Source organism: Nilaparvata lugens, chromosome 1, assembly GCF_014356525.2.
Source record: "Nilaparvata lugens isolate BPH chromosome 1, ASM1435652v1, whole genome shotgun sequence".
Lineage (NCBI taxonomy): Eukaryota > Metazoa > Arthropoda > Insecta > Hemiptera > Delphacidae > Nilaparvata > Nilaparvata lugens.
Genome location: NC_052504.1, coordinates 34,541,862 through 34,566,203, shown reverse-complemented (window position 1 = coordinate 34,566,203; position 24,342 = coordinate 34,541,862). Strand labels below are relative to the sequence as shown.

General features: G+C 34.4%; 1 protein-coding gene across 1 annotated transcript; it reads left to right on the top strand.

The window, feature by feature from the left end:
- Positions 1 to 4,366: 4,366 nt before the first annotated feature.
- Positions 4,367 to 23,659, top strand: LOC111051842 (ruvB-like 2). The gene is made up of 12 exons (XM_022338413.2): positions 4,367 to 4,752; positions 6,298 to 6,411; positions 8,076 to 8,196; positions 8,729 to 8,879; positions 9,469 to 9,631; positions 10,096 to 10,205; positions 14,489 to 14,607; positions 15,226 to 15,338; positions 17,638 to 17,858; positions 19,505 to 19,643; positions 22,228 to 22,342; positions 23,501 to 23,659. The coding sequence occupies exons 1-12, from the start codon at positions 4,747 to 4,749 to the stop codon at positions 23,527 to 23,529; spliced, it is 1,401 nt and encodes a 466-aa protein (XP_022194105.1). The 5' UTR covers positions 4,367 to 4,746; the 3' UTR covers positions 23,530 to 23,659.
- The last annotated feature ends 683 nt before the right edge of the window (positions 23,660 to 24,342 follow it).

Sequence of the window (24,342 nt, the reverse complement as noted above, 5' to 3'; positions counted from 1 at the left end):
TAAGCTTGAAATCCGAGAAAATGTGATTATCAAATTTCAAACTGTTGGTTCTATTAAATCATCCACTACAAAGAGATAGCAGACCTCGTGTGTTTCCAGCGTTATTGACCAATCACCAGCTGTCTCTTATCTTTGAATAGTAGACTTGAGATGCAGGGGTACACTAGCGTCAGGTGATCAATTTTCATAACGGCAAGGAAAGTTGTGTGAGTGCGCCATACCATATTTTTCTTCTTTTTTTATGAATTTTTTTCTCAGTGCCCACATGATTCTTTGTTCTGTATTACCATGCATGTCATGTAAAGCTGTGTACACATATTCGTGCTTCCAACCCGCACCGAGCACGCTCCTCCCTCGTACCGCCATCGTACCGCCCTCGTACCACCATCGAACCACAGTCGGACCGCCCACGCACCCATCATGAACGTTACGGAAGATGGTAGATCTTCTCGCATTCCCCGGTCGAACCATTGTTGCTCGCCGGTCGATCATCAATCGCTCTGCTGGAGTGACGTTCGGTTGCGGAGCAGAGCGACAGTCTGTACGCACCTTAAGATAGTTTTAAGTGCATATTTATCCACCTCTCATCTTTCTCTTGGAAAGTAGTTTTAGCAATAAATTGAATATAGGATTTTCTATTAAAAAAAAACATATTTCTATTGTTAGGACAATAATTTTTTATTATTCAATTCATTTTGTTCTTATTTTATTTTACTCTTGTTTTATTCTTAGCTTGTAATTTATTTTCAATCAAATTTTTGAATGAAGAATGTTGTAATGTTTCAAGAAGATATTTAAGGGTTTAACCTGTTGTCTCCATGTATGTATTTATGCAAATAAATGAATAAATAAATCTAGTAATTCACAGAAGTATTCTCTCTATCTTTCTAGTACTTTTTGTACTATCAGTTACTAAGCCTCCTTGTTTATTTTTCACTCCATAGGGGTGTGGAGTGAATTAGAAGTCTCTTGCATTATTCGATGTATTGTCTTCCTCAGCTTTGTTCAGTAGTCCAATAATGTTGAGTGGTGTTTTTCTTCTTGGCAGCTTATGGTTTCTCCAGTGGACTCTGTATATAGCTCCCAGTCTCCTGTAATGCTGTTCATCCATGCTTTTTTCCATCTACTTCGTTCCTCTTTGTTGGCACTCTTGATGAAACCATGGCTTTTTGATCCTCTTTTATATTGTATCTTTCTCCTGCATGATGAGCTTTCTTTTCCAATTGCTGGCATCCACATTTGTTCTCTCCCTACCTTTGCATTTGCATCTCCCAATAAGACTTTCAGGTCAAAACTTGGTAACTTGTCCACCATTATTCAAGGAGTTCACAGAATTGGTACTTGGACTCATCATCTGAATCTTCAGTAGATGCATAGAATCTGACAAGAGATATATTGCTCAATCTTTCTCCTAGTCTAATATTGCACATTATCTCATTATACATGGTTAAAACTAGATCACAGCTTCTGCTATTGCCTTCCTAACTGCAAATCTCACACCATCATAAAACCTATCATCTTTTTGTGTAGCTCAGAAGTTGATATTGTGATAATTATTCATATTAAACTGAGTTTATCAGAGATTGACAATGAATGGTGTAATTACCAAAACCGGTCTTTTTAAGTATCAATAGATATGTGTTTTTTTTTGACAATTTCTTAGTCTTTTTCATTTAATAAACCTATCATCATCACAGTCACTGTAGTAAATCCTATATTTGTCTGTCTCAATTCTGCCTCCAAGGGGCCATTCTGTCTATTGGAGTGCTACAATGTCCATATTTAAGATTTGAGTGAGTTATGAATAAGGAAAGTTGTAGCTTATGAATTGATAGAAAAGAGCAGATTTAAAATTATAAATCAAAAAAGAATTAGACTAAAATTGAGGAGAAAGGAATTGTAGAATTGAACTTGAATGGAATTTATTTTTCATTTTTATTGAAAATTTAAAATATATATATATATATATATATATATATATATATATATATATATATATTTGATAGTTGTGAAATTTATTTCACTTTAAATTAAACAGTTGGTAGCAGGACTGTAAGCAGCTCCAAGCACCCAAATAAAAGCCAATTCTTTTGTCTTGACATCTAAGGAGGGGGCTGTGGGGGAAGGACTTTGACTTTGAAGCATTGGTCAAAGTTCTTGTTGTGCTCAGAGCCATGGGTAGGGATGGGTAGGGAAGTATTATTTTTAAAGGAAGCCCTGTGATTGTTGATCCGGAGGCTTATGGCAGTGGTGGTTTCACCTATGTAGAAGGCAGGACAGAAGTTGCAGGAAAGGAGGTAGATGCAATTTTTATGTTAAAAACACTTAGGGCCGGTTTCCGAGCTCGGGATCTATACGTTCTGGACTTACAGAGTCCAGGACTGAAATAAGCTCTCGGGTTTAAATCAACTCTCTGAGTCACAGGTTTATGTTCTAAACTCCGGGGTCTATTGAGTACTCGACTTATTTGAGTCCAGGACTTTAAGGTAGTAATAGAGGGAAATTCTCAATATTTTGCTGTTGTATTGTTGGCATTAGGCCTATAGCAAAACAGATGATTGCAGCGGGATAATTCAAATGCTCTCCAAACTGTTTTGTGACAATTATTTTGTGAAAATATGTTTCGATTTCTTTGTATTGTTTAGATCTATAAATTCAAGCAAAACCTAACCTTTTGAAATATGAATAAAAAATAAGGATTCCATTTTACGTTATGCTATTATTTATCATTGATCCTTGCCATTGATTTTGGAATAAAAAATTTTGTATGTTTTGAGAAAAAACTGGAATAATAATTTATTATTGTTATATTATTATGTTGAATATGCCATTGATTAATAATATTCACTTTGGGAGATGTGATGATGGCCATACTAAGGCAATCCTTGTATTATTTTCCTTGAACATTTTTAGGTTATGTCACAGCCGTAAAATGAGGCTAGTTTTTTACGCTTATTTCTGATACAATTTTATTCCTAAATGAACTTGCAAACTATAAATTATGAATTTAGATGGACAAATCCAAATAATTTAGGTATTCCATGATATCTATTTGGCTTATTATCTACTCCAAAACAATAACTGAATTGTGTTTGCTCAGTTAAGTCTAGTACTTGAATATAAACCCTGCTACCCAAGTCAAGGGTTTGAAATCACGCTGTTTTAAGTCCTGGACTTAACAATTTTCAATAAATCCTTGACTCGGAAAGAGGCGAGAATCTAATTTAAGTACTGGACTTATAAGACCTTCACTCAGAAAGCAAAATTATAAAGCCAATTTTCTGACTCCAGAGTTTAAAGCCAGTTAAAGTCTAGAACTTAGCTAAACCCCAAGCTCGGAAACCGGCCCTTAAAAACTTATCTACATTTAAACGAAAATTTTTGGGGGCTGGGCTCCCTCTGTCAATCAACCAGGAAGACTTTAAAGTTTTGACAGAAAACACTTTAAAGTTTTTTAATATAAATATAAACAGGATACACACAACACTTAAAAACTTACATTTAACCGAGAATTTTCGGGAGCTGGGCCCCCTTTCGAGAAGGCACCACTTCACTTCCTGGTTGATTGACAAAGGGGGCCCAGCTCCCGAAAATTCTCGGTTAAATGTAAGTTTTTAAGTGTTTTTAATCTATCCGTGTTGTGTGTATCCTGTTTATATTTATATTATAAAGCTTTAAAGTGTTTTCTGTCAAAACTTTAAAGTATTCCTGGTTGATTGACAAAGGGGGCCCAGCCCCCAAAAATTCTCGTTTAAATGTACATAAGTTTTTAAGGGCCGGTTTCCGAGCTTGGAATATATATATATATTCATAACAAAAAACACTTTAAAGTTTTATAATATAAATATAAACAGGATACACACGACATGGATAGATTAAAAATATATATTATATATTTATATATATATAAACAGGATACACATGACATGGATAGATTAAAAACACTCAAAAATATTTTAATCTATCCGTGTTGTGTATAAATATAAACAGGATACACACGACACAGATAGATTAAAAACACTTATACACTATATATATATATAAAGTTTATTTGCCATTATGTCACAAGTTCCATGAGTTGCTTAAGTTCGAAAATTCCATGCCCCAAATCTAAGTTGTTTAAGGTAAATACAATTTGTTATCCATATTTCCTGTCCGATTTCCGAGGCTGTTTGTTAGTGATTCGCATTCACCAACAAAATTTCGAACAAACAACAGCCGAAAGCATACAATCATGCCCTATATTTTTTGTTTCACAACTGCTCACCTGTAGCTCTGTACGTAGATATGGCTTCGGAGCTATGATATATAGTCTACGACGTTGTATCACAGTATTAAACATAGGTTGTACTGCGCTATGAATTCTGAAAATTATAATGCGTTCAGATAGGTTGCGTTGGAAAAGGTTTTCAATACATATCTTGTGTATCTCTTTAAATTCAAAGACAACAGAAAATATAGTTTTGAAATAATATATTCTCATTCTAATCAATCCCAAACTGATGAAAAACCAATTTAATCCTAGTGCTAATTTCTTCAGTGTTCCAGCTTATTTCACAGTAAAGTGTTGTGGGCTTCTCTATGCTCTTTGAATCAAAATAACACTAGAAACAGACAGAAGAGCAACGAACGATGCTTGTATCCTAGAAACCGGGTGATTTTCCAAGCACGTTTGAGCATTGTTTGATTGATATTTCAATGTTTGATCATTAATTTCTTATTTTGTGTTGTATTCAGTGGTAAATAATGGCAGTAAGTAAATAATTGAACTTTTTTATTACAGTTTCCATGTTTAATTTCAAGATTAAATATAGAATATAGATACAAATAAAGCTCTACCGCTATAACCTAAAATTCAAATGCTGTTTTGAAATAAGTTTTTTAAATTGCTTTTACACTTTATTTTTATCTCTAAAAATAGATCATTAAGTTAATATATTTGATCTGCATAAGTCTCTTGTTTAGAGCTGCCTGATTATATTCAAATTTTTTAGAAGATTATAAAAATATTTTATTGAATGTGTTTAATCATGAGAGATAAGATAAAACAGAGAATCATACATAGCCTAGCTGGAAATTGTGCCTACTATGCGAATAAATTAATAACCTCTCGGTCACCATCCAGAGCAACCAAGATCAAAATTTACAATACACTCATTAGACCTACCAAAAATCACATACGGCTCAGAAACCTGGTATTTTACTGCAGTTGACATGGCTGTCTCTGAATTCATGAAGATCTGTATTATTTTATTCTGTTGATGATGGTCATAGGGTAAAAGGTAGTTTTTATGTTATGTCTAAGACATTTGATACAATATCTCATGAAATAAACTTAACTTTTTATGGTTTTGACAATGCTGCTATTAGTCTTATGTCATCTTACTTAAGTGGAAGGTATCAGTCTGTCTTTCACAAAAACTGCTATTCAGATATCTTGGAAGTAAAATCAGGTGTCCCCCAAGGATTTATTTTGGGCCCACTTCTGTTCATTATTCACGTCAAGGATGAAACTGTTAATTTTGCTTATGTGCATAGTCATTTAGAATATGGTATTAATGCCTGGGGAAATGATACTAATGTTACAAAACTGTTTGTTTTGCAAAAGCGAGCCGTTAGAATTATTGCTGGTGTTCGTAGTCGGTCTCATTGCAAACCATTTTTCAAGCATTATAAAATTTTGTCATTTCATGCTATTCATGTACTGGAATGTTTGTTATACATCAAGAAAAACTTAGTCTGTCTTGCTTTGTTCTGTTCAAATAGCTCTGTTTATAGTCATCATACAAGAAATGCTTCTTTCTTCACTCATAGTTAAACAGTGTTATTATTCCTATACATTGAACTGTCTTATTGAATTTGGTACAAGACTTTATAATTACTTGCCAGATAGTCTTAAGGTTGATGATTTTGAATGTTTTAAAAGTGAAACTAAAACTTATCTTGTTGAAAAAAATGTCCTTATAACAGGAATTAATTATTTTTGAATAGGTTATGTGATGTAAAATGACTTTCATAGATATACGATATTTTTTATGTCTTTCTCAGATTTTATGTATTGTTCTCATAGTTTTATATTTTATAATAATTTTGACTTTGTTATACATTGTATCAATGTTTCAACAATAAAATTGAATGTTGAATGGTCGTTAATAGGCCTAATCTCATTTCATTCCTCACGCACAAGCAAGAGCTTATTTGGACGTCAACCGCATTCAACAAATCTTGAATATAAATTCAAGCATGTGTAATAAATTCTATTTACTTATTAGACAATCTTTGTATTTGTTATTGCAGTCTATCACAGCTGCTAAGGATCAAGAAGTTCGAGAAATAACCCGCATTGAACGAATTGGTGCTCACTCTCATATCCGGGGACTCGGCCTGGATGATGGACTCGAGCCAAGAAAGGTCAGTTCAACTTCATCCAAATCAATTCATGTAACTCTTGAAATGTTATCTTAATAATTGATCATTTCATTTAAATATTTATTTCTTTTTAAATAAGTATAGGCCTACATAATATTCTATCTATCCTTGAAAAGACCATATTCAGACGTTTAGTTTACTGGTTTCAAGGATTTGTATTCTTTCATGCAAGTAACATCCACATAGATTCAACACAGTTCCCGGAAGCCTATTCTCTGTAGTTTATACAGAAGAACATTATGTAGAATGGTTGTTCAGCATTTCCCATTAGCTATTTTGCAGTTATATTGTAGTGCAAATAGACTACAGTTGTACCATATTGCATATGATGGGTCAAGGCAAAACAAAGAGAGTTTTTAATAATACAATATTGTTATTCTTTGTCAAGTGTAATGTTACAAAAAATTGTCCTTAAAATTAGATTTTTCGTTTTATTACACCAGTAGACCTACAATTGTTGAGAAAAATGGCCTATCAATTTTGAGAAAAAATGAAAACTGGCAGTATATTTTAATAAATTTGCCTCGTAACTTGTGAGAAAGAAAACTCGGTCTTTAAATAGATTAATTTCATCCTTACTACAGAAATAACTAGAAATAAATTTACATTATGTACAGGAACTAGAAATTTACAAGAGCTCTAGAAAAGCGTTATTCATTATAAGTAACTTCTACACGTTTCATTAAATTTATATAGACCTAACTAAATTATGGATCAGAAGTTTGATTTTTGTTCCTTAATATTTATATTTATTCTTATCTAGGCATCATCATTAAGTTTGAATAACCAAATTTTGAATCATAAGTTTGTTCTAAACTTGATATTTGTTCTCTAACATTTTTTCCTCCAGGCATTCTAATGTCAAGTGAACTTATTGTTGAGAAATTTCTAGATGATAATTAACGAGTTTTGTCTAGCTCCTAGCATGCTTTAGCATGCATCAATATAATATTGAATTGAATTAGGTATTGTATATTGTAGTGTCTAAATAACATAATAGTAAACCACATACATATTTCGATTGTTGCCGAGCGCCTATGGATCAATTATTTTCAAATAACAGTAAGCAACCGCTCTCAGTTTCAGTTGTAAAGCAATTATTGTATTCAATCGTAAATCCATGGCCTCAGCTCCTTTGTAGTTCGTAGTATATTATATTAGTCATAGTTATATTGGTTTTTTATTAAAGCTGTTATAAATAATCGATATTGTTCTACAAAATCGACTATTTGTTGTCTTTCAATTTTTTTATACGTGATCTACAAATCCGACTCACCATGTCTGCTCATAGTTTGGTTATGAAGGCAAAACTTGGCGATCACAAAAGGTTGCCAACTGTAACTTTAAATCAGTTACACCAAGGATGCTTCCTTGGCTTGGAGTATCATAAATTAAATCTCAAATATTCAAGAAATTGAACAAGCCTTGCTTGAAATAGAAATGCTTGTGGTTGCAATAGGTTTCGCAAGCATGAATCAGTTACAACACTGATGCTTGGCTCGGAGTATCATAAATTAAATCTAAACTATTCAAGAAGTATAGCTGTTACGCTGAAAACAAATGAAAGGTACACTCTTTGCTTGAAATAGAAATGCTTGTGGTTGCAATAGGTGACGCACAATACAAATGAAGGTTTTTATTTGTAGGTGTCGCAAGGCATGGTTGGCCAGCTGAAGGCCAGAAGAGCAGCCGGTGTGGTTCTTGCCATGGTCAAAGATGGAAAAATTGCCGGAAGAGCCGTCCTACTGGCTGGACAGCCTGGCACAGGTGCCTACATATTTTTCTCTACGATAATTATAATGGGAGTTTAAGGTGCTTTTAGAAATAAGATAGTTTTTCTATCATTTATTCTTAATTGACACAAGGTTGTCTCTGTGGTCACTCAGTATTTCTTTATCGTTTTTAATATTCTTATATATGTTTTCAATACAAATAATACTCATTATGTAATTTTCATACTTCTATAATGATTGTTCAGTTTCATCCAAAGGTTTTTATCCTATATTTAACAATTGATAATCATTAAACTTTATGAAGCACTTCTTCACTTTTACAATTGTCATTGCAACTTACTTTTCAAGTCTGGACGCGTTTCAGGGCGCTGGTTCATCTTCAGCAGGCAAGGAGTACCAGGAGTATTAAGATACTACTTGCCTGCTGAAGATGGAGCTCAACGCTCTGAAATGCGTCCAGACTTGAAAAATAAGTTGAAATTTACTATTGTAGAAGTGAAAGAAGTGCTTCATAAATTGCTTAGTCCTCTAAATAATTTTCATTTTTTCGTAAACTGCGTTTTCAGGTAAAACTGCAATCGCTATGGGGCTCGCTCAAGCACTGGGAGCTGATACGCCATTCACCAGTATGGCTGGCTCAGAAATATATAGCTTGGAAATGAGCAAAACTGAAGCTCTTACTCAGGCTATTAGAAAATCGATCGGTGTACGAATCAAGTAAGTATAATTTGTCTATTCTGCCCATCATTAATATGTTAGTTAATTAAATTATCCCCTTTACCATTCCTTGTTCAGATGGAAAGAAACTATGGTGATGAGTGGTTAAACAACTATTGTAAAGATCTCTAGTTATAACTAATTGTTATCTAGCAGAAAACTGCTGATCGTTTTTTTTTTTGGAATCGTTAGGAAACTTTCACTTTAATCATATTCATCTTTAGATTTGAAAGTTGCATTTATTCAAATGCTGATGAATAATGTTATAGATGTAGTATTTAGGAATAAAAAATAGATAATTTTTAATTTATTTCATTATTATCCCTTTTTCAATCTTGTTCAATCGCATCCGTCAGGAGTAGAGTTTGCTTTTGTCACAGTAAAAACCTCATCTCTTTTCAACCATCCATTTTTGCAAGATCCATGTCACTCCAAGTAGCTGTTGCTTTTATTTATAGCTGTAGCATTTGATATTGATATTGCTTTTGATATTTAACAGCTATTTATAGCTGTTGCTTTTATTAAGTAGTTGTTGCTTTTATTCATACTTTTCTTATTCATAAAATAAATAATTCCATGATTTTTGTAGAGAAGAAACAGAAATAATCGAAGGCGAAGTGGTTGAAATTCAAATAGAGCGACCAGCATCAGGCACTGGAGGCAAAACCGGCAAGCTGACATTGAAGAGCACTGAGATGGAAACAATGTATGACTTGGGAAGCAAAATGATCGAATCTCTAACCAAAGAAAAGGTGAGCATCTATAAATGTTATTGCAGATTTTCAGTTCATAAAATCAAACACTAGAGAGTGAATTCGGTTAGCGTATACTTAAATTATATTGCAAAGTGAAGGTTTTTAAGTGAGCACACTTAACTTCTCTGTAGAGAAATAAGTACGAGTTAACACAGTTAATTATTGTGCTGGCTATAGGTGTGATATACCTTCACAAAGTGAAAACAATCCAGAATAAATTGTCTGTTGCCTTTCAATTATTTCTGTAACTGACTTAATTCTGAATAATTTCGCTAATAAATCTTGAAATTTCACAAATTCTTATACGATTAATAGCGTAACTAACTTGGTGTTGATGGACACCATTCATATCAGAATTTATTTTACCAATAAGACAATAAGAATAATTCAATCCTTTAATGAATTGAGGTCTTTGGAATTCCAATGAAATTAATTATTAATGAAGTAATTGTTTTGTCTAGATCCAAACTGGTGATGTAATTACGATTGACAAAGCAACAGGCAAGATAAGCAGGCTGGGAAGATCCTTCACTCGCGCCAGAGATTACGATGCTACTGGGCCACAAACCAGGTTCGTTTTTAATTATTGCTTCAGAGTTAGGCCTACTTGTGTTACTCTTCAACTAGAGTTGCTCCACAGTTACCCTATAACTACAGTTGATTGTGAGTTTTCTCTGATCATTCATCACAGTTGATTTCTTCAATTACAATCATGATCATGAGTTGATGAACAATGGTAAAGATCTGTTGTAACAACTGTTCAACAACTCATCTAGCCGTTTTTGGAAACGTTATGAGATCTTCACTTTAGTAATATCATATTATTCGTAAGTGGCATCACTTCTCGATAAGTCCTCAATTCTGTACATTAATCTAGAATATCCCTACCTGTCTGCAGATCATTTTGTTAGGTGTAATTTTTAAACAGAAAGTGTACTAATTATGTTGTCGACTACAGTTTCTCAGTCAATTCTAGTCGGTTTCTATGAAAGTGTTTTATTTCAACAAATTTAGTATGAAGATAAATTAATGAGATCTACGAGAATCTGAAATATAAATCAGTAGTCCAGGCAATGAATGCTCAAAAGAGGGTATAGAGGGTAAAGTTTGAAAGACAATTTTTGACCCGGCAGTTCTGTTTAGGGTAGTAGGGAGGTAAACATATCAAAAGTCCCCACCCTTACCCCTTGTGCTAAGTGGGTGGGGGTGGTTCAAATGTATCACATTTTGGTTTCTCGCATATAACTCGAAAACTATGTATCTTACGGACATAGCTATTATATACACAATTTCCTAGAATATTCATTTCACAACTTATTCTATATCTTTCCTAGTTTTCGAGATATCCGCTCTTAAAGGTGTGACATTTTTGAAAAAAAAACACGTTTGCTTTCATTTTTTTTCTAATTATGCTCTTATAACTTTTTAATAATTGATGGGAAAAATCAATTATGAGCTTATAGAGCATCAAGTTCTCTTCAATTTGATGTATAATTTCACACTTTTACGCACTTCCCTACAACTGTTTTGCAGCAGCTTTAGTGTTGAGTGTGAAATCTCCAATTTTTCAACAATAGACCAATTGAAAAAGGAATTTGGACGGAATGTTTTGTACACTATTTTCGACTTTCAGCTTTGTTAAGACTAGTTAGAAGGAGAACATATCAAAAGTCCCCATTCCTAACTCATATGCTGAGGGGAAGAGGATGGTTTAAAGTTGCATTTTTAAGCTTTTTGCTTCCGCGATCAAATCTTGAGAACAATGCGTTCAACCGACATAACTAACTATTCTAAAATTATGCTTGATAAATTCTCTACACTTTTTGTTGAGTGGAATGTTGTGATATTCCTAACAGTCCCCGATATATTCGCTCTTGAAGGTGTGCAATTGCTAAAATAGCAGGCTTTTATACATTTTTTTGCTCTTTTAGGGTTTATAGCTCTGCAGCAATGCATCGTAAAACTCAATGCTTATCGTAGGTTTGTAAAGCATAAAATTCTCTTTGAAATGATGTATTATTTCACTATTCCAAGTTTTCGTTTCATTGTTAAAACAACTGTAATGTAAGGGGTATCAAGAGCAAAAAAACGTGTTTTTTCAAAAATATCACACCTTTAAGAGCGGATATCTTGAAAACTAGGAAAGATATAGAAACATTTGTAAAATGAATATTCTAGGAAATTGTGTAAGCTTTAATTTTGTATACCGTATAACAGCTATGTCCGTAAGATACATAGTTTTCGAGTTATATGCGAGAAAGCAAAATGTGGTACCTTTGAACTACCCCCACCCCCTTAGCACAAGGGGAAGGGGTGGGGACTTTTGATATGTTTACCTCCTCACTACCCTGAACAGAACTGCGGGGTCAAAAATTGTCTTGCAGAATTTTCCCTCTATAGCCTTTCATTGAATGGACTATAATTAATGAGTTGAACGTGAGATTCTGGAGTATAAATTATAAAAATTGCGTTGATTCTTATACTTGATAAATTGATTGTTCAACATTTTTGTCGAAACTTATGACTTGGATAAAGGTTAGTGTCAAAAAATGGTGCCCGTATTTATAATCCGAGACTTTATAAGTTATGAATAACTGCAAATTTTTAGAAGAGTAGAGGAGCGAAGGTCTGATTCGATTACTACGCCTGTATGCACACAAACTGTGACTGATGTTGCCATTTCGACAAGTGATTCATATAAGATTCCAGTTTATAACCGTAACAATCTCAAAGGTGGTGTTGATAAAAATATTTCTATTAATAAATTGAAATTATCTATTCTTCATATTAATATACAATCCATCAGAAATAAATTGAGTATGATAGAAGCTGAACTTGTAAACAAACCAGTGGATGTTTTATGTATGTGTGAACACTGGTGTGTGAGAGATGAAATAGATTGTTATGTGCCATCTAATTACGTGCTTGCTAGTTTCTATTGTAGAGAGCCACCACAGTCACACGGGGGATCGTCCATATATGTTAAGAAAGATAAAATTTTTGAAGTTATCGACGTAGCCAATCTTTGCACTGATTTTCTATGTGAGGCTTCAGCCATCAAGCTTATTGAGAATTCTATTATTGTAATAAATGTATACAGGACTCCGAACTCTGATGTAAAGACTTTCTTTCTGTATCTTGAAAATCTGTTGGAATATATTCTCACAAAAAGTTGTAAATCTATTATATTGGCAGGAGGTTTTAATTTAAATATCTTGGATGTTAACAGTTTGGCTTGTAATGATTTTTTAAATCTTCTTAGATCTTTTAATGTTTATTGTACGAATAAGTTGCCCACTAGGGGGCAAGCTTGCCTAGATAATATTGTCACTGATATTCAACCTGATTTATGTAAAGTATCATTGCTGGGTGAAGGAAGATTGTCAGATCATGCAGGGGTGTGGCTGGAGATTTCTGTAGAAGATTCTAAGACTGGGAATGTACGAAACAAGACTGTAACCAAACTATTAATAACTGATGACAGATTATTAGAACTTAAGAATAGATTTTTGAATGTTAACTGATCTCAGAACTGTTACAATGAAAATTTGAATGTAGCTTTTGAAAATTTTATGAATGTAATATTGAATCATTTTAATATATGTTGTCCTGTAATTACTTATGTTGAAAGTGCTAAGAAAAAATCTTGTAACAAGTGGTACACACCTCAAATAGCAAATATGAGAAATTGGCTGATTATTTTGTATAATAGATGGAAGTATAGTATGGTTTGAATCTAATAGATTAGCAATTAATAATGATAAGACTGAGAATATATATTTTTCATTGGCGAATAATGTTTGTGAGAATAGATCAGTCAAATTGTTAGGTTTATATTTAGATAATAAGTTAACATGGAAAGAGCAAGTGGAGTTTGTATGCAGGAAAATTTCAAGAGTAGTCTATCTTATAAGGAAGTTAAAATATTGCGTAGGTACTCAAACACTACTGATGACCAATTTTGGCCTGTTCCACTCACTCATCAGTTATGGAGTTATGCTGTGGGGGAACAGCAGCAATGCAGGAAGGGTGTTAATACTACAGAAAAAAGTCATCAGAATTATTGCTAACCTGCAGCAAAGAGATTCCTGTAGAGAGAGTTTTATTAAATTTGGTATAATGACTGTGACTTCATTGTATATTTACTACAATCTAATCCAGGTGAGAAACAATTTGGGAAATTATCTTCAAAATAGTGATAACCATAATTACAATACCAGACAAAACGGTGACCTTCTCACACCCTATGTAAGATTGTCTAGAACTCATAGGAGTCATATGTATCAGAGGCATGTAATGTTTAATAAACTCCCCATAGCAATAAGAAATTTGCAAGAAAAAAACTTTAAATTAGTGGTAAAGAATTGGCTGAAAAAGAATCCATTTTATAACTTAAGAGAATTTCTAGACTGTGATATTAGTAGTATTGCTAGACTGTGAGCTATAATTAGTTTTCATGTTATATATTATATTGTAATATGTATTTCAAATTTATATTTTGTTGACGAAGCCTATTGCATTGATGTTTATATGTTTAATGGCAAATAAAATTCTTATTCTTATTCTTAAATCTATATGTAGGTTGCGTATACATTCGGCACTTGGTAATTATTTTGGTTGAATCAAGAGGAAACTATATGAAGTTCAATGTTGCAGTTAGAGTTAGTTATAAGTTATATTAATAATTATTGTAAGTGTAAGTGCTAATAAATATGGCTGTATAAGTATCCGATTTGGGCCATGCTTATCTTATAACAGATAATCCTACTTGAATTTACTTGACTCTAAGGTGTTACATAAGAATGAGTACATTTAATTAAGATAATGCATTACAGTATTAGATATGTTGTTTAGGTTTGTGCAGTGCCCAGAAGGAGAACTGCAAAAACGAAAAGAAGTTGTTCACACTGTTACATTGCATGAGGTGGATGTCATCAACTCCAGAACTCATGGCTTCCTGGCACTCTTTTCAGGTAATTTATTTGACAATATTGAAAAGCGAAATAAATTATTGAGACGCTTAAGAATTTTTAATTGGTGGTAAATAATATTATAAACTGAAGTATACTAAGGTGTGCTTCGAACAACAAGGATTGATTACATAAGGCCTGTATGACAGATGATTGATTCAATTTGCTGGCCAAAAGGCGTAAAGCATTCACAACTGGAGAGAAATAGTTTTGCATTAATTCTGTTGTTTCTCTCCCAATCATTGTTTTGATTTTGTGCATGTGTAAATAAAATTAATAAATAAATGAAACTCCATAGGCCTAATATTATTTAGAGTGAAAAATATATTATAGTATTAATGTGAATTTATTCTTTATTCACATAAGTTAATATTGCTTCAGATAACCACTCTGATTATCACAGCTCATTCCAATAACAATGTTGGTTTTGATAGAAACAATTTCAGTATATTATTTGATGGAATATCTGGATTTTTTTTTATAATCTAAGTAATATTCAGTTGCACCTCTGAGTAACGAAGTTGATTATCCTGATAAATTTTTTCAGAGAGGAATTCGTATTCATATAAAGTACCTAAGTATCTGTACACAAAAAATTATTAGTACAGTAATATGTTTCAGGTGACACTGGCGAGATAAAATCTGAAGTTCGTGAGCAAATCAATGCCAAAGTTGGCGAATGGAGGGAAGAAGGAAAAGCTGACATCATTCCTGGAGTGTTATTCATTGATGAGGTGAAGTTGCTATATTTTAAGGCTAATTTCAATGTAGAAAACCATCTTACCGATTTGTTATTGTATTTTGAGGTTCATTGCCTCATGCACTTTGCGGCTTGTGCGTGGTGATGGTGAATGAGGAGCGATGAGTGCAGCTTAAGGAGGAGTCTGAACCACTGTGAAGCGATTTTTCAAATCATATTCAGAGAAGTCGGCTCTTCAAATGGTAACCCTTTCAAGGTCTACAAATTTGAATACAAAATTTGATAAATTGATATCAATAATATTCCTTTAGAAAGTTTAGTTCATTTCCTTACTTTCAGGGCCTACCTTTTGCTATCAATGATATTTATTATTATTTAGTCATTCATATTATTTTTATAATATTAATTTTATGGAAGAGCTGTACTTCTCCCAAGATGGAATTTATGGGTGCCAAGTTTTGGATATTAAAAAATCTCATTAAAATATTTCGATGAAACTTTACGCTAGAAATGAAGTAAATAATGATGATTGATGTTTATTTACAGTATTAATATTGATGTACTTACAGTTTCAAGTAGATTACGTAAAGGGATTCTTTATAAGATAAGTTGAGTTGATCATTCTTCAAATATTACTTTTGAGAAGTTTCCAATGATCTTGAGAATAGAAGTAAAAAATATTTCTTTCGAGTCGGTGCAAAATATTCAATGTTTTCAATTCAATATGTTTGCATAGATGTTTAATGACTTTTATTTTGCTCATATTCTCGCATTAGGCTATATTTATTGAGTCATTCCATTATATGGAATTAGTTAGTAATACAAAAATGATGGTTTTTCTTATTTTTTTGAAATTGTGTTATTTATAATTGTAATAGTTATCATATTGTAATGTAAATAAATAAATAAGTCAGTAATCTAATTGACTTACTCCACTTTACTTTATCCAGCTCTACGGTCCTGGGTGGACTTTGGCCTCCTCAACATAGCGCCTCCATTCGTCTCTATCCTGTGCACTCCGTCGCCAGTTTGCCACGCCCAGCACACGGAGGTCTTCAATTGCGTCGTTCAGCCATCTTGTCCGTGGTCGACCTCTCTTTCTCGTTCCAAGCATTCTTTCTTCCAGCAGTTTTAATGGTACCCTCCCGCCACTCATTCTGGCTAAGTGTCCAAGCCATTCAATCCTTGGCTTTTATGAAACTCACCCTATTTCCTGCTCCAATGGCCTGGTCTATCTCACTATTAAATCTGGCTCTCCACACTCCTCCGTCACATGTTGGTCCCCAGATTCTTCTGTACATTTTTCTTTGACCTTAATGCTTTTTCATCTTTGTTCAAGATAGTCCATGTTTCGGCCCCATAGGTTGCAACTGGTCTCACTAGCGTCAAGAACATTTTCACCTTTGTTTTTCTGGATATTAGCCTGCTTTTAAATATTTTAAGATTAGCAAAGTATGCTCTGTTGCCCATCATTATTTGATTGTATATTTCTTGACTGGTCTTATTGTTTGCTCTCAGGGTTACCCCAAGGTATTTGAACTCTCTGACGCCTTCTATAATACAGTTATCGGCTATTTCCAGTTTACATACTTGCCTTCTTGCTTGATTTGCAGACATTCTCATATATTTAGTTTTATTGATGTTAACTTCAAGACCCTCCTCTCTTGCCTCTTCCCTTATTTTGTTGAAAATTTCTTTGAGGCTATCTTGATTTCTTGAGACTAGGACAACATCATCTGCATAAGCTAATACTTGGTTAGTTCTGTTGACTATAGTTCCGCTTTTCTCCAGTTTCTGGAGCACCATCTCTAGAACCAAATTGAATAGTGTTGCAGAGGGAGTAACGCCTTGTCTAACACCAGTAGTAACACTGAACATTCGGCTAGTTTTGTTACCTATCTTAACTTGAGCGGTTGTGCTGGACATTGTTAGCTTTATGAGACTAATCCATTTTCTCGGTATTGCATTTGCATGTAATATTCTCATCATTCTTTCTCTCCTGATGCTATCGAATGCCTGGCGGAAATCAACAAAAAGCAGATGTAGATCTGTATCATACTCAAAACATTTTTCCATCATCTGCTTCATGGTAAAAGTTTGATCGATTGTACTTCTTCCTTGTCTGAAACCACATTGATGCTCTCCCATTATTTCTTCCACATACACACCTAGACGCTTCAAAAGCCATGCAGAGAAAAACTTATATGAAGTACTTATCAGAGTTATTCCCCTGAAGTTGTCGCATACCATTTTATCCCCTTTTTAAAAATAGGACATATTGTTCCAATTCTAATTGTTCGAATCTAATTAACACGAGTCGTAATTATTTACAGGTTCATATGTTGGACATTGAATGCTTTTCTTTCCTGAATCGGGCTCTAGAAGATGAGATGGCTCCGATAGTGATAATGGCGACGAATCGAGGCATCACTCGCATCCGAGGCACCAACATCAGCTCTCCGCATGGACTCCCTCTAGACCTGCTCGATCGAATGGTCATCATACCCACATCACCATACGAAGAGGCCGAACTCAAAGAAATCCTCAAAATTAGGTGTGTTGTGTTGCTACTTAATCGCTAATATTACGTATTGAGCTTGAGAAACATTACTGCTCAACTCACACTTACGCGACTCAGATCGAGAAGAGACTCGACTCTAGTCGAGAGCATGTATTTTCAAATGGTGACGTCGCGGAGACTAGAAACGACTGGTCTGAGTACCACCATTTAGAAATACATGCTCTCGACTAGAGTCGATTCTCTTCTGAGAGGCGTAAGTGAGAGTTGAGCCTACCGCTACTGGGTATTCCTAGAATCGATTGCACATTTTCTAAATCACGTTTAATTATTTCTGTATTTCAAATAGTAGGATTCAAAGTCAGCATCTGATTAAAGTTGGTTTTCTATCCTTGTCTATCATTAGACAAAGGAGATAGCTATATCCTTATCCAACTCCGCACCGTTGCCAAATAGTTAGTAGACAATGTAGAAATATGATGAATCACCAATAAATTTAATCTCAATTGTAAAACAATGAGAAAACATTTTTTTGGCAAGTAAAATATATTTGAGATAGAATTGCTCATCATTAACAAGAACAACAATAAATATCAGATCATAGATACCGGGATAACTTGAGTTGCAGCTATCTCTTATACAAGGTGCGCCAGAGAAACTTATTTATTTGAAAGGTCAATAAAAACAAAAGTACTTAGTTATTGTTTTAATCTTTTTTTATATGAGAATACAATATCCCAATTTTTTTTCATGCATTATTGAAAATGACATCAGATCAATGGCGACCCCCATTGCGCATACACTGATGAAGTCGACTTTTGAAATTTGTATCCACTCGTTGCAGTATATCAATCGGTATGTTGGCAATGGCGTCGCGAATATTGTTGTTGAGATGTGCTATGGTCCGTGGTCGATCGACATAAACCAGGGAATTTAAATAACCTCATGAAAAAAATCGCATGAGCTTCGTCACAAAAAAAAATGATCGCGTCTTCAGGCAGGTTGTCAATCAGCATATCAAATGCATTTTGACAGACAGCAAAATAGCGTTCAGTCAATTCCTCAACTTTTTTTGAAAAATTATCTTGGTTGCCATGGAAAAAATTGTAATGTGAAATTTTCACAACAGTGAAATTGTCGAACAGTGGAGTCGGAAATTGCCATAGCAGCTGCGTGTTCGCGAACCGAACGCCGGGGAGAACGCACATCTGACTGCCTCACTTTTTCGATATTTTCTGGAGTTCTGACACTTCCACACTCCCGAAATGAGCTAATCCACGACAGAAACGAATTACGGCCAGGAATGAGTCTGTAAGGAGGAATTTCAAATCGAGCGCCGAAGACACGTTACTTTGCAACAACAAGATCGACCATTACAAAAGAAGCTCTCTAATGCGAAGGCCCGCTGCTCTCTCGACCAGAGGCATGATGGCTACTTGCTTGAGGGAGGATACATTTTAGAAATTCCTCCTCCAGATGCGACCCCTCCTGCCCCTCTACACCATCAATACACGCGTGGGAATTTTTTCAAATAAGTAAGTTTCTCTGGCGTACCCTGTAGAAGGAAAAGGAAAAGTGGCAACAATACCTTTCTATCATTTCCACTGACTTTATAACGTGAATCTAACTTTAATTCTACACCTATTAAACTTTGTCGAATGTTTATTTTTGTTTGATCGCAGGTGTGAGGAAGAGGACTGTGAAATGAGTGAGGACGCACTTTTAGTCCTAACTAAGATTGCAGTGGAAACATCACTGAGATATGCCATCCAACTAATCACTACTGCTAGTCTTGTCAGTAGAAAAAGGAAGCGAACTGAGGTTAGATGATGCTTCACTGTTTTTATAATAGTTAAGATGTTCTACTATAGTAGTAATCTAGCAGATGCAGATTGGCCCATAAGTCAGTTGACAGCTGTTCTGTTGTTAACTTTATATTCAATGTTTTTCGAATAGCATGGAACAATCTATCACGAACAACCATCAAACATAACCTCAAACTAAACTGTGATTAACAAATCTTAAGGTGGGTTTTGTTTGTGCGGATCCGCGATCGGCTGCGTATGCGTCAAGTCTAAATAGCAACTATCCAAAACAATAGATTGAATCTATTTTTAACATATCCATTCAGTTGATATCGTATTTAGTATTAAAATCACTGTTATATTAAATGGAACGACATAAGATATCAACTAAATAGATACGACACAAATAGATACGATTTATTGTTTGGGAAAGTTGCTATTTCGACTAATTGCTTACGCAGGCGAACGCGGATATGCACAAACGAAGACCCACCTTTAACGGCTGTGTGTTAAAACAGCTGACCTGAAAAATTGCTAGCGTCAACTGACTTATAGGCCACTATGTATATTCTCTAGTACTTCTTTCTCCTCAAGGCTAGCTTCTCACACATTCAGTTACATTCGTTTCGGTTCGTTACCGAAAACGAATAAGACTTTCATACATTTGATTGTATGGTATGAGATGTTGTGGTATTTTTCCATAATTGAAAGAAAAGTTCAGCTGAAGATGTGGTAGGTTTTACCATGAAACCTGGTTCTGAATTATTAATTAATTTTCGAATAAATAAAAGTGGTATTGACAATATCAAAGTCTTATTCTTTCAATTACTTTCATACATATTATCAGGTTCTAATTCGTACGGTTATAATTAGATATTTTCTTCTCAAACACAGCTGTGTTCAAATAGTAAGATGTGATTTCTTGAACTACAAAATTTTCAAGTTAATTCAAAATTGTGAACTCTTTGAATAGTTTCTTTTTGATTATGTTAATTTTGGACGTTGAGGTGATTATTTTTTAAAATTGAAATTTGTTTCTTGTTTGACACATGGTACATAACCTTCATCTCTTCTCTCCAGTAATGAAATCATGAAATTTTCATTAAAAAAAAAATAATTCTCCCTGAGTGTTAATTTATCTTCATATTGTTTTAGCATACTATTTATTAAGAAAAAATTCTCTAGTGAACTAACTGGAATGCATATTGACCATATGATTTTGACATTGAAGATTTTGAAACAGATAATCACGATATCAGGTTAAAATAGAAACAAAAAACCGAGCGTGTGTGAAAACTGTTTTTGTATCCGGTTTCCTAGCAACGAATTCGAATATGATAAAACCTAATCGTGTCGAGGGGGCGTTCGATGCCATTCGGAACCGATTTCAAACCGAATTACCGTTTCACACTTATCGGAATTGACCGAAAACGAACAGAAAGCAAACCGAACCGAACCGAATGTGTGTGAAACTAGCCTAATAAGGATATATTTCATTATTTAGTCTAATATAATGCTGTAAAGAATTTTTAAATTATACCAATGAGCAATGATACTCAATCGAACAAATATATTCTATATTTCTTTGAACCGTTTTGGGCTGTGCCTGTCGTTCCTCCCCCAATCATCTTAATGCATTATGTATAATTAAATTAAAAAATGAATATGAATATACGAACAGAGTTGAAGTCAAACAGAGAAGAGTAAATAGCTAATGGGATACTTGGAGTCCAAAATTTAAATTTATTATTTACATTTTTCACAAACCAAATTCATCAACTTTTTGCTAAATTTATTGAAAGAAATGCACATTTTTACTATGTTTTATGTGCGATGTAGAGAATTCTTGTCTCTGATCTAAAATATAACTTTATAAGTACGAATCCAGGTGAAATCTCTAATTTTAACACTAGTAGTTCTGTGAACAGTAGACCTCGCGCAGTTATAAACCAAAGCCTCCTCTAATACTGTCCATCAGAGTAAATTGTGTGCTGTCCAGTCCTGTCGTGTCGGCGAGATGTCAGTTGGCCAATGTCGGCCAATGGCTGATTGGGTTGGCGTATCAACAATGCTTATCATCTGTTGTAAATATTTCTTCCAAGTCATACTGTCAACTGGTCAGCCCGAGTTGAAAGCAGAGAAAGGTCAAGAGAAAATACTATGTTACTTTGAGCTATCAATTGCATTGCATATTCCACTCGACAGCTGATTTATTATGAATAGTTCTATAGTCTGATTTCTACGATAATATTGGATTTTGAAGAAGTCTCCTTTTCCTTTCATATTATCCTTAAAATGCAAAATTTTAAAAAGCCTTACATATACATCGACGCGCAATCCAAAAAGAAACATTCTATCAAATTTCATGAAAATCTATTGCTGCGTTTCGCCGTAAATGCGGAACAAACATACATAAAGAGGAATGCGAAACCGTTGACCTGAATCTTAGACCACACTTCGCTCGTTTAACAAAATATATATTAACTCTTCGGCATTGACAAGCAAAACTAATTGGCTTCAACGTTGAATCTATTAATTCTGTGCTCTGTTCTTATTGATTATATTAGTCATTTTCAAGAATGGTATGATTTCGATTGTAGGTTGGTATCGATGATGTGAAAAGAGTTTATTCGTTGTTCCTTGATGAGGGGCGTTCCACGCAATTTTTGAAAGAATACCAGGATGAGTACCTGTATGACCAGTCAGCTGGAGGAGGTAAGAATCATTTGTAGTGTTCAACATTTTGCAGTATGTATTTTTTAAGATGTATACCGATGTATTCAACAGTTGTTGAGTGATTAATTCTCAGTTTTGTCTGGCAATTCATTATGAATAAACTCACCCCTAAACAATGCTTGCAAATAGTGCAATTCTATTTCGAAAATAATGGTTCTATGCGGAATATATATCGCCCCCTACATCCATTTTATTGTAGACAAAATCATCCATCAGAGCAGTTAATTTGATCAACCATGGAACGTTTTTGCTTTTGCACCACGTATACTCTTATTGATAACTCGCATCCCCAGAGACGCCGTACGGTGCGTACAGAAGAGGCTATTGCTACTGTAGAACGTTTCATTGAGGAAGACCCGAATGAGTCCATCCGCCATCGAGCACAGCAGTTGGATAGTCCATCCAATTTATGGAAGATTACTGACTTTCTCATTCCTGAATTGATCAATCATGCTGTCCAGGTGCTGTGGCTCCAACAAGACGGCGCAACATGTCACACAGCTCGTGCCACATCAGTTTTATTGAACAACACGTTTGGTGACCGCCTAATTTCACGTTTTTGGACCTGTGAATTGGCCTCCAAGATCTAGTTATTTAACACCACTAGACCACTTTCTGTGGGGCTATGTAAAGTCATTTGGTCTATGCGGATAAGCCACAAACGTTTGACCAATTGGAAGACATTCGCCATGTTATTGCCGATTTACGGACACAAATGTTGGAAAAAGTAATAGATTATTGGACGTCCAGATTGGACTACATCCGAGCCTGCCGTGGCGGTCATATGCAAGAAATCATATTCAAAATGTAATGCCACAGTGATTATCATTAGATTTAAAAAAAGGTCAATCGAATAAGCCATTGTTTTATTGCAATTTAAAGTTTTATACATCTATAAAAACACACCCGTTACAATGTCATTTTGTTCAGTACGTATTATTGTGAATTAATACCGTACAGAAGAACGGAGTACTGGTTTGTAGTAATAATCTGTAGAAATTGTTGTGTTGAGTTTGATATTTCCTAATGTTTGCAGCTAACTTCCAACTAACTTACTAACTACTCTGCAACGATCTTATTATTTTTAAATATTACTTTTTTTATTGATACTCATCACTGTCTTGTGGTTTGTTTCAGATGCTGAAGCAATGGAAGTCACCGTATAATAAGGATTATTTAGATTACATTCCGCAAGAATGAGGCTATATTAAGTTTTTTTACCATATTTTACTATTGAAAAATTCATGTGATCATGAACATTTTTGTAATAAAATCTAAGTTGGAAGATTTCGTTTATTTCCATGTTATTAGTGAAAAGTAGAGGAACCTTGCAAAATGATGACATTCATATACATCATTCCAGGTAATGAATTCTCAAAAAAAAGGTATAGAATAAAAAGTTTGGAAGATAATTTTTGACTCCGCAATTCTGTTTAGGGTAGTAAAAGATGTAAACATATCATAAGTCCCCACCTCTACCTGCTATACTAATGGGGTGGGGGTGTTATAAAGGTACTATTGTTTGGTTTCTCGCATATAATTCGAAAACTATGGATCTCACGACATGACTATTGTATACAAAATTGAAGCTAACATAATTTTCTACAATATTCATTTCTATAACAACAAGTAAGGACACTTCTGTGGAATAAGGAAATACCACTCAAGACCAAACAAACTCTTTACAGTAGCTACTATGTGCCGATTGCCAGCTACAGCTTGGAGGCCTGTACCACAAACAGGAGAGAGGAGAGCAGGCTGCAGGCGGGGGAGATGAAGTTCTTGCGGACATGCGTGCAGAAGACGAGGAGAGATAGAGTGAGGAACGACGAAATAAGGAAGGAGGTGGAGCAGAGGGAGACCCTATTGACCCACATTTCAAATGCAAGGCTGAGGTGGTACGGACATGTGGAAAGAATGGAGAATAGGAGAATACTAGAACGGCGAAGGTGTGGCTACACGGAGAGGTGGAGGGAAGA

Bases quoted from the DNA above. Each gene is read 5' to 3' on its own strand.
- LOC111051842 (XM_022338413.2), top strand. The intron at 19,644-22,227 runs GTTAGATGATGC...TTTCGATTGTAG, and splicing joins GAAAAAGGAAGCGAACTGAG to GTTGGTATCGATGATGTGAA. The intron at 22,343-23,500 runs GTAAGAATCATT...GGTTTGTTTCAG, and splicing joins TGACCAGTCAGCTGGAGGAG to ATGCTGAAGCAATGGAAGTC.